Source organism: Megascapheus bottae, chromosome 21, assembly GCF_031878675.1.
Source record: "Megascapheus bottae isolate mThoBot1 chromosome 21, mThoBot2.hap1, whole genome shotgun sequence".
Lineage (NCBI taxonomy): Eukaryota > Metazoa > Chordata > Mammalia > Rodentia > Geomyidae > Megascapheus > Megascapheus bottae.
Window position 1 is genome coordinate 33,608,436 of NC_143529.1, and position 15,685 is coordinate 33,624,120.

The 15,685-nt window shown below is 44.5% G+C and overlaps 1 protein-coding gene across 1 annotated transcript in view; it reads left to right on the plus strand.

Annotated features, from left to right (window-relative positions):
- Window positions 1–8,408: 8,408 nt before the first annotated feature.
- The window catches only part of Psmd1 (proteasome 26S subunit, non-ATPase 1), a 104,063-nt gene continuing 96,786 nt past the window's right edge, over window positions 8,409–15,685 (plus strand). Inside the window, exon 1 of the mRNA XM_090355020.1 lies at window positions 8,409–8,546. Coding sequence (XP_090211146.1) covers window positions 8,531–8,546 — 16 coding nt within the window. The 5' untranslated portion in view covers window positions 8,409–8,530. The remainder of the gene's footprint in view (window positions 8,547–15,685) is intronic.

Genomic DNA, 15,685 nt, shown 5'->3' on the forward strand with positions numbered 1-15,685 from the left:
CACAACCCTGCTAATTAGATTTGGACTTTTTGGGGGGAGGGGGGTGCTGGTAGTGATAATGAGGCTTGAACTCGGGGTCTGCATGCTGTCTCTCAGTTCTTTCATTCAAGGCTGATGCTCCACCACTTTGGGCCATAGCGCCACTTTCAGTTTTCTGGTGGTTAGTTGGAGGTTAAGTCATAGACTTTCCGCTAGGGCTGGCTTTGAACCACAATTCTCAGATCTCAGCCTCCTGAGTAGCTAGGATTACAGGCATGAGCCACCAGACCTGGTTTAAGATATTTTCTTAACGATGGTGCTCTGAGGCTGGGAATGTGGCCTAGTGGTAGAGTGCCTGCCTAGCATGCATGAAGCCCTGGATTTGATTCCTCAGTACCATATAAACAGAAAAAGCTGGAAGTGGTGCTATGGCTCAAGTGGTAGAGTGCTATCCTTGAACAAAATCAGCTCAGGGACAGTGCCCAGGCCCTGAGTTCAGGCCCCAAAGTAGCAAAAAGAAAAAAAAATGGTTCTGGTGGTGTGTGTGTGTTTTTTTACATATAGATGGTTAGCTGGAGTTAAACTGTCGTTTACTGAGTCTCAGATAAACTTTTTTCATGTTCATGTTGTAATTTGTCTCCAAGAGTCCCTTGGTTGCCAAACCAAAATATCAAGCAAACCTATAAAGGGAAGCAGGGCAGGCTCATGCCTATAATCCTAGCTACTTAGGAGGCAGAAAAATGTGTGAGACCCTTATCTACAACTAATCACCAAAAAGCTGGAAGTAGAGCTGGGGTTCAAAAGTGCAAGAGCTAAGAGACAGTAGTCAGTTCCTGAGCGCAAGCTCCAGTCCTAGCACCAAATCCCAAAACAAAAGAACAGGCCCTAGGGCCAGGAGTTTGGCCTAGGAGTAGAGTGCTTACCTAACATGCACAAAGACCCAGGACTGATTCCTCAGTACCACAGAAAAGTAGTTCTGTGGCTTAAGAGGTAGAGCTCTAGCCCTGAGAAAGCCTAAGGACAGTGCTCAGGCTCTGAGTTCAAGGCACAGGACTGGAAAAAAAAAAAAAGGAAAAGAAAAAGATCCTAGGGCCGGGAGTTTGGCTTACAGGTAGAGTGCTTGCCTAGCATGCACAAAGACCTGGATTCAATTCCTCAGTACCACATACATAGAAAAAAGCCAGAAGTGGTGCTGAGGCTCAAGTGGTAGAGCTCTAGCCTTGAGAAAGTCCAAGGACAGTGCTCAGGCCCTGAGCTCAAGCCCAGGACTGGCAAGAAAAAGAACAAAAGAAAGAAAGAAAGAAAGAAAGAAAGAAAGAAAGAAAGAAAGAAAGAAAGAAAGAAAGAAAGAAAGAGAGAGATCCTATTAACTGCCAAGTACTTATGCCCTCAGACCTGTACATGTCATCAGAAGTTAACGATGACTCTTAACTTGAAGCCATCCCAGCTTTACAGTTCCACACAGCGACACAGCTGGACTTTGTCCTCTTGGCATGGCAGTCCCAGCCAGCCAGGGGAGGAAACTGGCCTGGGAGGCTCTCTGACCTGCTTTTGTGTGTTAGGATTGGGACACAGGTGGAATTTGGCTGGGGCAGTCTGCAACTTGCATAACTCTGGGGTTCAGGGGGCCAGAGTGGTGAGCTATGAATAGAAGGGATTACCAGGAATCCTGCACACACTCCGGCAGTACCTTGGCTGTCGGGCAAGTGGCCTTTGGTGGCTTTACATTTTGGGGTATTTGGAAATGGCATAGGCTACCCCCTGAGCTGTAATCATGTTGATAGGATCTGGGGTTTCTACAGGTGAGGAAAGAGAGAACAGGCTGTTGGATAATCCGCTTCCCACTGGGGCTGGAACTTCTCCAGACTCCCAGCCCCAACCAGTCCTGCCCCATGGGGTAAGTTGGGCTTGCTTTGTTTTCCTCTGGACTCCTTGGGTGCTTAGCTGAATCCTGTGACCAAACACTCATTTTGAGTCCTGAGTTCTTTTCCTGACTGGCCAAGGAGGCCTCAGAGTGGGATGTTGCTGCCATCATCATCCTAATCACAAACTGAGCTCTCCCTAACCACCTCCTTCCATGTGGACTGCTCACCCCACAATTCCTGGCTGTCAGGGAGCCACCCCCTGGCCGCTTCCTTCCTGGAAGAACTGGGGGTCTCTCTCTACAGTTTCTACACCCCTCCTCCTCTGTTGTGGTCTAGTCTACACCAACAGCTCCCAACAGCAGGCAAGACCATAAAGGAGGCCAAGAACTAGACCTGACTTGGAGGTGAAAGGAGGGGGTTCAAGAGAAATCTAAGAGCCAGATGCTGGGTGAGTTACACCTGTAATTCTAACTACTCAGGAGGCAAAGATCTGGGCAGAAAAGTCCACGAGACTCTTATCTCCAATTGCCTAGCAAAAGAGTCTGAAGTAGGGGTGTGGCACAAGCGGTAGAGTACCAGCCTTGAGCATAAAAGCTTGGGGACAGTGCCTTGAGTTCAAGCTCCAGGAGTAGCATCAAAAAAGGAAGGAAAGGGCCAGGAGTTTGGCCTAGTGGTTGAGTGCTTGCCTAGCATGCACGAAGACCCGGGTTCGATTCCTCGGTACCACATACATAGAAAAAAGCCAGAAGTGGTGCTGAGGCTCCAGTGGTAGAGCTCTAACCTTGAGAAAGTCCAAGGACAGTGCTCAGGCTCTAAGCTCAAGCCCAGGACTGGCAAAAAAAAAAAAAAAAAGGAAGGAAAGGCCAAGAGTTTGGCCTAGTGGTAGAGTGCTTGCTTTGCATGCACAAAGATCCTGGTTCCATTCCTCAGTACCACATACATAGAAAAAAGCTGGAAGTGGTGCTGTGGCTCAAATGGTAGAGATCTAGCCTTGAGAAAGCCCAAGGACAGTGCTCAGGCCCTGAGTTCAAGGCCCAGGACTGGCAAAAAACAAAAAAAAAAGGAAGGAAGGAAAGGAGGGCAAGAAGGAAAAGAAGAAAAAGAAATGAAAATTAAAGAAAGAGAAGTCTAAGGCAAGGCACTTATGTGGCTTTCCATTTTCTAGTAGCTACATCAGAAAGGAAGGTTCAAATTAATTTTAGCTTAGTTACATGTTTTAGCTCAAATATTATTTTATGTTGCAGGAGATTAAACTCAAGAGTGCGGTGCTAGCCAGCGTTTTACCAACTGAGCCACACCCCCAGGCCTCTTGCATTTTAGTTTGCTTTTCAGATAGGATTCTCACTTTTTTCTACATGGTTTCTGGTGGTCCTCCTACCGCAGCATTACAATTAGCTGGAATTACAGTCCAGCTGCCACCAAACCAGGCTCAAAATATTATTTCAACTACTCATTATTAATAAAGGAGTTCACATTTTATTTTACATGATAAGTCTCTGGATCCAGTGAGTCTGTCCCTGGGCTGTGACAACCTTGACAGCATCTGGGGGAATCCTCCAGGGGAGAACAAGGTGATGGAAAACCAGGTTTCTCCCCCCCCACCCCCCCACCCAGGGGCCTGGATCCTCCTCTCCAGTCTCCCAGCTGCGCCTCCCGCCCCAGGCTTTGTCTTCCTCTGGACTCCTTGGGACTCTCAGGTCTGCTCCTAGGCAGACAGGAGCGCGGACCACGCCGTTTCCTAGGCAACTAGGGGCGTGGCCTGCCTCGGCTGGGCCCCCCCACCCCTCCTCCGTCGGCCCTCTCCGCCCAGGTTCCCAGGCTGTCCGCCAGGGGGCGCCGCGGGAGGAGGATTGACTGACAGCTCAGGGCACAACTTGTGGCCTTGATGCCCATCAAGCCTGCAGGCCCCACCAGGCCCCATCCCCGGGGGAAGGCCACCGTGGACCCCAGACTTTGAGATGTTTTGTGGCCCTTCTAGATTTGGGAAGGGATCATTTCTTAGAAGCTGAGCTCATTTTGTCAGAATTCCTCCTGTGATGTCAGTATTATTTCAAAAACAGAGCTCTGTTGAGAGTTTGGAGATGGCAGAGGTTTTCCAGCTATAGATCTCAGTGCTAGGATGTTCATGCAACAAGCATTTACTAAGTGCTGGTTGCTCTAGCGGCTGGCTGGTGAGATGTGGCTTTGCCCTTGAGCTGTACATAGTAACCCGTACAGTTGGCTCAGGGTCAAGGATGCCTGATTCAGCTGTGTGAGGTAAAGGACTGTAAGGGAGCTGAGCAGGACGGATCAAAAATGCTTCCTGCCGAGATCGTAGTCTCCTGGGTAGTTAGAATTACAGGAGGAGATGCTGCTTTGACTGGGCTTCCAGACAAGTGGTATTGACGAGGTGTGTAAGGGAGAGAACCCAGAAGAGAGAAAGCAAAGGTGCATGGTGGCCACTCTGGAGTCATGGGGCTTTAGGATGGTTGGAGTGCAGTGAGTCAGGGTGCAACAAAATATAGAGGACTCCTGGTCTTACTTAGTTTTGTTTGTTTGGTTTGGTGTGTGGCAAAGCAAGTGTGTTCTGGTGGCTGGTACCTGTAATCTTAACTACTTGGGAGGCTGAGTTCTGAGGTCATGGTTTGAAGTCGGCTAAGGCAGGAAAGTCCTTAAGACTCTGATCTCCAGTTAATTAGCAAAATACCAGAAGTGGAGGTATGGCTCAAGTGGTAGAGCTAAGGGAGTCTGAGGGCCAGTGGCTTACACTTGTAATCCTAGCTACTCAGGGAGGTCAGAGCTGAGGATCTCATAAATTTGAAGTCAGCCTAAAGAGGACAGTCAATGAGATTCTAACTTCCAGTTAACTACCAAGAAGCTAGAAGTGGAGCTGTGACTCAAGCGATAGAGGGTTAATATTGAGCAAAAAAGCTAAGGGACAGCACCTAGGCCCTGTGTTCAAGTCCCAAGACCAAGAAAGGCAAAGCAAGGAGTTTAATAGAGAGAATGAACTGGTGGGTTTAAGAGACAGAACAGAAGAGAAATGTTTACTACTTCCCATGTAAGAAATGGAGGGAATGACTCCTTTATTTGGTTTGGATGGTGCTTCGGGCTGGCTGTGAGGATTGTTCAGGAAGGTTGGGAGATGGCAAGCAGGAAGCCACAGCTATTGGGAGTCTGTTGCTTCCGGGGACAGAAAGATGGACATAGGCAATGGAGTGAGGATAGAAACAGCTGGCAGGACAGATGTTAGGGAACAAGCTCTGGTGCCGACTGGCTGAGAGGGAAGGAAACATTTGGGGTGCTCTCAAGTTCCTGCATCCATAGCCGAGAAACACAGAAGGCAGAGGTGAGAGAAATGGGCCCTGGGTGGACAGAGGGTTTTAAGGAGCAGAAGCATTTATACATGCTAACATTTTCATGAGTTGCCAACATTTAAAATCCTAGGACTGGGGCTATGACTGGGTGGTAGAGTACATGCTCTGCATTCCATCTCCAACCTACAAAAAATGAATGAATGAACTATATTCCCCAAATGTCGAGTGGAATGATAATTTATGGCTTTTCTTAGACAAACTGTGTTAACTGCCACACAGTTAACTCACCTACATGCAAGAGAACACTTTAGGAGCTGAACAGCAGCTGCTTCACAAGGGACTTGCAGTTCTCTCTCTCCCTTTCTCCCTTTTCTCTCCCTGTCTCCCCCGATTTTCCTTCCTCTCTCCCTTTATCCCTCCCTCTCTCTCTTTGTTCTTCTCTTCTTTCCTGCTTCCCTTCCATTCCCATCTTTCTCTTGGTACTGGGAATCAAACTTAGGACCTCATGCATGATTGGCAAGTGCTTTGTACTGAACTACTATTTCTCTTTTCGTTTCTTTCTTCCCTCTTCCTGCTTTATTTCAGTACTGGGGTTTGAACTCAGGGTCATGAGGTTGCTAGCAGATGTTATATTAATGTCGTTTTCTGTTGTTGTTAAAAGAAAAAGAACCCTCTGTGTCTCTCTTCCTCCCCCTCCCTCTTGTTTCTCTCTCCTGGAGTTTATTTTGGTATATAAAATTTTATATGATCAGAGGCAGAGAGACCTTGTGCCTCTGTGTTCCTCTCCTAAGGCTATCCTCCTTTGATACCACTGTTTTGTTTATATTTTGTTTGTGGTAGGGCTTGAACTCTGGGGTTGGGTGCTGTCCCTGAGCTCTTCAGCTTGAGGCTAGTACTCTACCACTTTGAGCCACAGCACCACTTCCGGGTTTCTGGTGGTTGACTGGAGATAAGAGTCATGGACTTTAGTGCCTGGGCTGGCTTTGAACCATGATTCTCAGATTTCAGCCTCCTGGGTAGCTAGGATGACACCCCATTGTCACTGGTTATTTTTGAGGTCGGGTTTTGCTTCCGGCCTGGGTCGACACCTGGATGGTGATCCTCCTATTTTTCACTTTCCTTCATAGCTGGGATGACAGGTACACATGACCACACCCAGCTTTTTCCTTCCAGATGGAGTTTTATGGATTTTCCTGCAGGTCTGTCTGAGTTAGCTTGAAACCTCAATCCTCAGGTCTCAGCCTCCAGAGTAGCTAGGGTTATAGGTGCAAGCTACTGACCTCAGATTTGCTCCTAAGTTTTGGAACAGGTAAATGTACAGTATGAGTTATTCTAAAAGTATATAAGCAATATTCATTGTTTAGCTTTACAATAGACTGATTACTGGTGGATTTGTTATGAAAAACAAACATTTCTGTGAGGTTTATTTTGAAGGCAGAGTTTGCTTTTAAAAAATTATAAAGTTAAGGCCAGGAGTTTAGCCTAGTGGTAGAGTGCTTGCCTAGCATGCACTCAGTGCCCATAGAGAAAAGCTGAAAGTGGTGCTGTGGCTCAAGGGGTAGAGCTCTAGCCTTGAGAAAAGTTCAAGGACAGTGCTCAAGCCCTTCGTTCAAGCCCTACAACTGGCAAAAATAAAAATAAAAAAATAAAAAATTAGAAAGTTAAGCCGGTCGAGGTGGCTCACACTTGTAATCCTAGCTACTCAGTATCTGAGATCTGAGGATAGAGGTTCAAAGCCAGCCCTGGCACTAAAGTACATGGGACTCATCTCCAATTACCTACTAGAAAACTGGAAGTGGTGCTGTGGTTCAAGGGGTAGGGGCTGGCCTTGAGCTGAAGAGCTCAGGGACAGTGCCTAGGCACAGAGTTCAAGTCCCACAACCCGACCAAAAAAAATTAGAAAGTTACTTTTTTTTGAGACTGTTTCACTATGTAGCCCACATTGACCTTTAACTCATGATCCTTAAAAAAACAAAAACAAAAACAAAACAAAAAACAAACCTCAAGATCCTTATGCCTCAGACTAGGAAGTCCCATTTCTTTCCTTTTTTTTTCCAGTCCTGGGGCTTGAACTCAGGGCCTGGATACTCTCCTTGAGCTTAAGGCTAGGGCTCTACCTCTTGAGCCACAGCACCACTTCAGGCTCTTTTCTATGTGTGTGGTACCAAGGAATCAAACCTAGGTCTTTGTGCATGCTAGGCAAGCACTCTACCACTAGGCAAAGCTCCCGGCCCTGTCATTTTTTAAACTATAAAATAGCTCAATATTTCATCATGATTACACATTGAAAGCACACTTTAGGAATAATGAGCTAAAATACACTAGTGATTCTATTATCACTTTGTGTTTTTTTTTTAAATTTATTTAAATGAATACAAGAAACTGGAACAGGCAGTGTGTGTGGGAGATAGGCCTGGTCAAGGCAAAAGGGATGAATGGAGAGAGGAAGGGTGGGAGAATGTAATCACATTATTCAATGTGCCTATGTGAAAATGGAACTAGGAAATTGAGATAGGTGGGGTCTGGAGAGATGGGGTGAATGAGGAAAGGGTGCCACTGAGCAAGAGGTATTGTACTCATGAACATACTGGATTGAAACCCCTTTGTGCAACTAATTAAAGGTAATTTTTTAATTAAAGAATTTATTAAGATTGATTTTTACATCATATTTTAATTAAAGATAATTTTAAAAAGAAAATTTAAGCTCACAATTGTAGCTCACATGACCTTTTAGTTCCCTCTAGAAATCCGGAGCAATCAGAGTCTTCTGCTTACCATCCTTTCCTTCCAGCTTAGAGTCACTGAGTCCCCTCGTGTCTCAGTCACTCACCATGGATTCAGTTCAAGGGCAGAAAGTCACTTTAAAGAAAAACAGGCCACAACCCCACCAAATTCCCGGTCTTGATGGGGACTGGTGCAGTGAGACACCCCAGACAGCAGAGGGCACTGTGGAAGGTGTGTCCCCCTTTCCTATCACCTTTTCCCTTAGCAATGGCGGGTGAATGGTCGGGTCCTTTCCTCGCAGGAGTTGCCCTTGGAACGCCGGATGCAGGTGCAGAACCATAGTCCCACCTCTGAGAAACCTTGACCTCAAGGAAGGTTATAGAAAACAATGGAATCATTTTTCACCCTCTGTTCCTGGGGCAGCGGTGCAAAAAAAAACCCCGTGTAGTGTCACACTAGCTTGCGCTGGGCGGCAGGCAGTGCGGCGGGCAGCCCCGGGGCGGGCGGGGTCCTAGACTCGAAGCGAGCCGGCGGCCTGAGCGGGCGCTGACTGAGCCGCGCACCGGGAGAGTCGGGAGGCGCGGGGCAGCGAACGGGGCCCGAGCTGACAGATTTCGGCGCGACCAAGACAGCGAGCGAGCGGACGGGCGAGTGCAGGGCGCAGCCATGATCACCTCCGCCGGTGAGTGGGTCTAGGAGTCGGAGTCCAGAGGGAGCAGCCGCGCCCGAGCCGGCTTTTAGCTGAGTCAGGGCCGGTGACTGGGCACCTCCGAGCGGAGCGCCGGCCGCGCGGCCCCTCGCCACCCAGGCCCACCCGGGTTTCGGGGGCTGGGAGGCCGATCGGGCCCCGGGCCCGACAGTGAGTCGATCGGAGAACCGAGCTGGACTCAGCCGGGTTCACCGCCTGGCGTCCTTCTCTTGCCACACCCCCGCGCCGGGGACCCCTCGGACTCTTCCCGGCCTTGGCCTTTCCCCCTCAGTTCCTTCACGGGGGTCTGGGGTGGGTGGCTGGAGAGGCTGCTGCGTAGATGCTTCTGGTTCCGGCCATGGAGCATTCCTTTTCCCGAAAGTGAGATCTGAAATGCCAGGCTCGGGCTCGGGGCAGTGCCCTTGTGTTCAGTTAGGCACCCAGAGAACTTGGTTCGCTGGAGACAGCACCCCGAAGACAGCATGATAGCGGAGCGAGCCGGCGCAACAACTTTTTCCAGGTTGGTGTTCAGCATCCAAGAACTCATGGGTCTGCGGAGCAAGTTTTGTGCTCTGACAGTGGCTGTATAGTTAGGGTAGTGACAGTTGAAATAGAAGAGCTATAGATGGAGATCAGCTTATGGAGATTCAAAAAAAAAAACTAATTACGGACTGACTTTTTTTTTTAGAGCTGTCCACAGACTTGCTGGGTTTGGTTTGGTTTGGACCCACCCTTGGCTGCTTTCTTGTGTCTTTACGGTGTCCTTGTCCATAGGTATCTCACAAACAAACTGGTGATCTGAAGACAGTCAGCTGGGTGGTAAGGAGCTCCCAAGTATTTTGAAGATTAATTAAGGAAGTTGGGCAGTGCGAGATGATACAGTGCTGGTACTGGGGCTTGAACTCAGGGCCTGGGCGCTGTCCTTTAGCATTTGCACTCAAGTACCAAAGTGGCATTCTACTATTTGAGCCACAGCTCCACTTCCAGCTTTTCTATTTTTTTTTTTAAGAGCCTCGTTGACTTTCCTCCCCTGGCTGTCTTTGCACCAAGATCCTCAGATCTCAGCCTCCTGAGTAGCTAAGATTACAGTGTGAGTTTAAGGTAGTTGTTTTCAAACACCTTAGTAACTACAAACTTTATCTGGAATTGGTCTTTTGTCTCTACAGCATATATAAATGATTGAGAGAAGTTAGTTTAGTAAGAGGAGGAACTTAAGATAAACATTAAATTGAGGCCAGGAGTTTGCCCTAGTGGTAGAGTGCTTGCCTAGCATGCACAAGGACCTGGTTTGGTCCCTCTGTACCACATTCATAGAAAAAAGCCGGAAGTGGTGCTGAGGCTCAAGTGGTAGAGCTCTAGCCTTGAGAAAGCCCAAGGACAGTGCTCAGGCTCTGAGTTCAAGCCCCAGGACTAGCAAACAAAACAAAACCTCCAAAATATTAAATTTCTTGTTACCTGTAAATTTAGGTCTCTGTCCATTTCACGTCTTCCATTGCCACCGGCTCACAGTATAGCTGTCTTCAGGGAGTGGCTTTTACGGAACTCAAAAGTTCTGTGTTAACTCAATACCCTTAGAGTGAACCCAGAAATAACCTCTCATTTCTGTCTTGTCCCAAACCACCTTCCCCTCTTCCCTGAATTGTGATAGTAGCCATAAGAATTTATTCTTCTGCAGTACCTCTGTTGACTTTGTTCTTGTTTTCAGAGTTTTTCTTTTAAAACTTTTTTTTAAAGACCATAGCAGCTTTTGTTTATTTAAAATTTTTTTTTATTATAAAGATGATGTACAGAGGGGTTACAGTTACTTAAATAAGGTAATGAGAACATTTCTTTTTGAACAGTGTTACTTTCTCCCACTTAACTCTTCCACCCCAACTTGTAAAATTTCTTTCCAAAGTAGTGTCTGTCTAGTGAGTATCACTGTTGCATTGGTATACCCTTTGTTCCATCATTTCTGTTGTTCCCCTTCCCTGCCACAAATCATATACATTTATAAGACAATAGGTACAGAAATAGTAAGAATAGGTAAGAACAGTGTCAACAGGGAATAAACCAAAGGGGGAAGAAAGAAAAAAGAAACAACTGCAAACAGTACATTGAAAAAAAAATCCTCTTGTTTCCATTCCTTGGCGTTCATTTTGATAAGCATCATTTTATGTGGTCATATGCGCATAGGTATTGAGTCATTGTGATCTTTGCCTAAAATTCTCTGGTGCTGTCTCTTGTCCACATTGTATCCCAGTCATACTGGTCTTTTTGTTTAATTTGTTTCTTTTTTTTTTTGCCAGTCTTGGGCTTAAGCTCAGGGCCTGAACACTGTCTTTGGACTTTCTCAAGGCTAGAGCTCTACCACTTGAGCCTCAGCACCATTTCTGGCTTTTTTCTATGTATGTGGTACTGAGGAATCGAACCCGGGTCTTTGTGCATGCTAGGCAAGCACTATACCACTAGGCCAAACTCCCGGCCCATTTGTTTAATTTGTTTCTTATTTGAAGGACTTGCACATTCTATTCCATTGCTCAATTTTTCTCCTTGTCTCAGCTTCTTGATCTTTAGTCTTAATTAACTCAAGTGTTAGTTTTATCTAGGTAGCTACTCTATTAAATGCTGGTTTTTCTCCTCCCTTGCTGCCACCTCTCCATCACAACATTAGTTGCTTTGTCAACTTCCCTGAGCACTGCGTTTCTTCCCTAGTAGAAATTTGGCCAGAATGTTTTTCACTGCTCTTAGAACACTGCTGAGAATATGGCAGCAGTTCAGAGGTATACCTTAATTGAAGAAATCAGCCAACCAGTCAAATCAATAAGTGAGTCCCTCGAGTTTTTGAGGTAGAGGTCAAAAGACTGTTTGACCTTACTCTGACCTCATGTTGTTAGCTATCATTTGTTAAATTTGTTGGGCTACTTATTAGCTTCTCCAAGCCTTTTGTTAGTTTCCTGTCCTGTAGCTTGGGATCTGTCCCAGGTGCTAAACAGTCCAGTGTTGTGGTGCTGGTGTGTCTGTATTCACTGGACACTTGATGGTCACCAAAGACAGTGGTGAATAAGAAGTGATTGCTGGTTTTTTGTTGATTTATTTATTTTGGTACCAGGTTTTTTGTTGTTGTTGTTTTGTTTTTTAAGCTTGAACTCAGGGCCTGGGTGCCGTCCCTGAGCTTTTTTGCTCAAGGCTAGTGCTCTATCACCTGAGCCACAGATCCACTTTTTTTTTTTTTTCTTTTTTGGCTTTGCTTTTTTAAATAGTTAATTGGAGATAAAAATCTCTTGGACTTTCCTGCCTGGGCTAGCTTTGAACTACGATCCTCGGATCTCAGCCTCCTGAATAGCTAGGATTACAGGTGTGAGATTTGAGGATGGAAGCACCTAAAGATAGGTGCTTTCTTATTGGAAAGATGTGAAATCACAGGGATTCCATTTAACTTAAAAAACATAGGACATAGAGGAAAGTAGTACCAAAGAGCTTTAAAACAGTAGTCTTCTACATTTTTCCCTTCCTGATCTTCAGAGGCAATTTTTTTCATTAAACTGCATGTTCATGTGTGTGTGCACGTGCTTGTGTGTACACAAACACGCATGCGTACATGGTCCAAGGGCTTGACCTGAGGACCTAGGAGCTGTTCCTGAGCCTTGTGCTTCAAGGCTAGCACTCTACTACTTGCTATAGCTTTCACTTCCTTTTTCATGGTTAAGTGGAGATCAGATTCTCATGGACTTTCCTTCTCTGGATAACTTTGCACCACCTGAGTAGCTAGGATTGTAGGCATGTCCACCAGTGCCTGTCTTAAACTTCCAAGCAGGAGCAGGATGTGCATACCTCTATACTAATAATATCCAGATACTACTGTAAGTTAACTCAGCACTTTTAGACAATATCTATATATTTCCTGTTGGCATCTAACAGTTTTTCAGTATCCTTAGGCTTTTCCCATTCCTCTATCAAAGGAGAGTTCTATTTTGTCTTTGTAGAATGAAATTTTAATGTATGGAGTGTGAATATTTGATGTAGTTGTGTTCTACTACAACATGCTGACCCTCTAATCAAAACAACTGTGTAACAACTTAGTCCTAAGTGAAATTAAATTAAAAGTCCAGCTTTTCTTGGAAAAACTGTCCAAATATAGCATTCTGGTCCATCATCTATTCCATATTACTAGTTTGTGCCTTTTCACTGAATATAAATAGATAGATAATGAAAATGTTTTTCCTTTTTTTGTTTATGCACATTGGTTGTGGGGCTTGAACTCAGGGCCTGGGCACTGCCAAGTTTTTTGTGCTCAAGGCCAGCACTCTGTCTCTTTGAGCCACAGCTCCACTTCTAATAGAACTATTTTTTTTTCACTTTTTTTTTTTTTTTGCCAGTCCAGGGACATGGAGTCAGGTCCTGAGCACTGTCCCTGTGCTTTTTCTAGGCTAGAGCTCTACCACTTGAGCCACAGCACCTCTTCCAGCTTTTTTCTATGTATGTGGTACTGAAGAATTGAACTCAGGTCTTAGTGCATGCTAGGCAAGCATTCTACCACTAGGCCAAACTCCCCTCCCCAGTGGAACTATTTTTAATAGTTCATTGGAGCATCTAATGGCTACAATGATTCATTTGTTAATTTATTTTTTCTCTATGCTATCTGTTTAGTCCCTAAGTTCTGGATTTGCCCTACAAACCTATACTACTAGGTCCTTTATTTTTTTATTTTATGTTTTCAGAGTAGTCCTATCCCCTAGTTTTGCTTTCTTAAATTTGTGCTCTTTCCCATTTCCTTATGGTTCCCTAAGGACCGCTAAACTATTTGGCAAACCTTTACTTTACAATGGCTATATCTCCTAACCAAATTACCTCATCAATCAAATCACAATTTCAACTCATTGTTCCAGAACTATTTCATAAACTATATGGGAAATATTTGAACGAATTTGGTTTCCTTTATGATGAAACAATTTCCATGCCTTTTACTCATAATATTTTTGGCATGACTGTACTTTAAAGAGTATTCTTTTGACAAGGACAGTTATTTCTTTAGATAAGTCATATGGGGAACGTTGCTTAGGTAACAGAATCCAGAATGAGCAGACTTGTTCCTCATTTAATAAAATCTTCCCTGTTGCTGTGATAGGAAAGAGGTACCTTAATATGAGCACCTTGAAATTAATTGAGATAGTTTATTCTGTTGAAAAAAAATACAATTTTTTTTTCCCTAAGCAATTTTTTTTTTTTTTTTTTGCCAGTCCTGGGCTTGAGCTCAGGGCCTGAGCACTGTCCGTGGACTTTCTCAAGGCTAGAGATCTACCACTTGAGCTTCAGCACCACTTCCAGCTTTTTTTTTTTCTTTCTATGTATGTGGTACCAAGGAATCGAACCTGGGCCTTCGTGCATGCTAGGCAAGCACTCTACCACTAGGCCAAACTCCCGGCCCCTCCCTAAGCAATTTTGTAATTGCTAGCTTAGCTTGTGTACATACAGTTTATTCTAAAATTATATGTGAAAGTTTCCAATTTTGGTCAGTAAAATAAATCAGTGGGTCTCAACTGTAGTAAACACAAGAATCACAGGGAAGCTTGACTTCTGGGATCCAGTCCCTATATTCAAGTCTCAAGGTATGGAGTGAGGCTAAGAATTTGTATTTCTCTGGGCACCAGTGGCTGCTTGTAGTCCTAGCTACTCAGGAGGTTGACATCCAAGGATGGCAGTTCGAGGCCAACCTGAGCAGAAAAGTCCATGAGACTGTCTCCAATTGACAAGCAAGTGGTGGAGTACCAGCCATGAGTGGAAAAATGAGCACCCTCCCTGAGTTTGTATTTCTAATATGTTTCCAGATAATGTTAATGCTGTTGGCCCAGGGACCACATTTTTAAACACATTTATGTTAGGCAAATGATGTGGTATAAATGAGGTTGATGACAGTATATATATATATATATATATATATATATATATATATATATATATCCCACACACACAATATTTCTTGAAAGGTTGATTAACAGTTAATGTTTCAACTTCAAATATAAACTCCTACAGTTTTAAGGAAAAATGAATTCTCTATATATCACCTTTATAATAACAATAAAAATTAAAAGAAAAATAAAATTATAGTTCCCCTAGTAAAGTCACCCCTAAACGATACTTTTTTCTCTCTAAGGTAAGGTTTTATAACCCAAACTGATGTCAAATTCAGAATCTTCCTATCTTAGCCTCTGAATCCCAAATGGGATTGCCCAGAATTTAACTTATATACTTTTGCTTTTTTTTTTTTTTTTTTTGGTAGTTCATGGGACTTGAACTGGGCTTGGGTGCTATCCCTGAGCTCTTCAGCTCAAGGTTACCACCCTAGCCCTCGGCTAGGGCGTTGTCCCTGAGCTCCTCAGCTTAAGGCTACCGCCATACCCTTGAGCCACTTCCCATTTTTTAGAGGTTAATTGGAGATAAGAGTTTTGGGTCCTTTGATGCTGGGCTGACTTTGAACCTCAATCCTCAGATCTCAGCCTCCTGAGTAGTTAGGATTACAGGCGTGACCACAAAACCCCACTTTGCTTTTTGTTTTTTGACTGTACCAGTGTTTTTGCCTGTGTTCAAGGCTTCACACTTCCTTGGCTTGCTTGCTTGGTTAGTACTCATCACTTGAGCCTAGCTTTTTGCTGATTATTTTGGAGATGGAGTCTCGTAGACTTTTTTGCCTGGGATTTCCAGCTAAGTTTCTTAAGACTTCATCTTCTTGAGTAGCTAGGATTGCTTATAACAAGAATGACATATATATTTTTTCATATCTTTTTTATTGTAATTAATAGAAGGGTTACATGATATTTGCCAGATAGGAGGTGCATTAATTCACATACATTGATACCCTTTTACATGTCTTGATCCCCATGTCCCTCCCCCTATCCCCACCCCTCATCTTGTAAGAATGGCATATATTTTGACCAATTTTAATTACTTTTCTCTTAAAGACTTACTGAGTGCTTTCTCATGTTAGAACCATGAGAGAGACAATTAGGAATAAAACTACTGTACATTAAGAACAAGCATACCATCTACTTCATATAATAGTTTATAAGAAATGGGAGAATGGAGAGATGAAATAGGAAGGGAATAGTTAGCTGGGCTCATCTTGAAAGACCTTAAGTGCTAGGATGTTCCTAAGT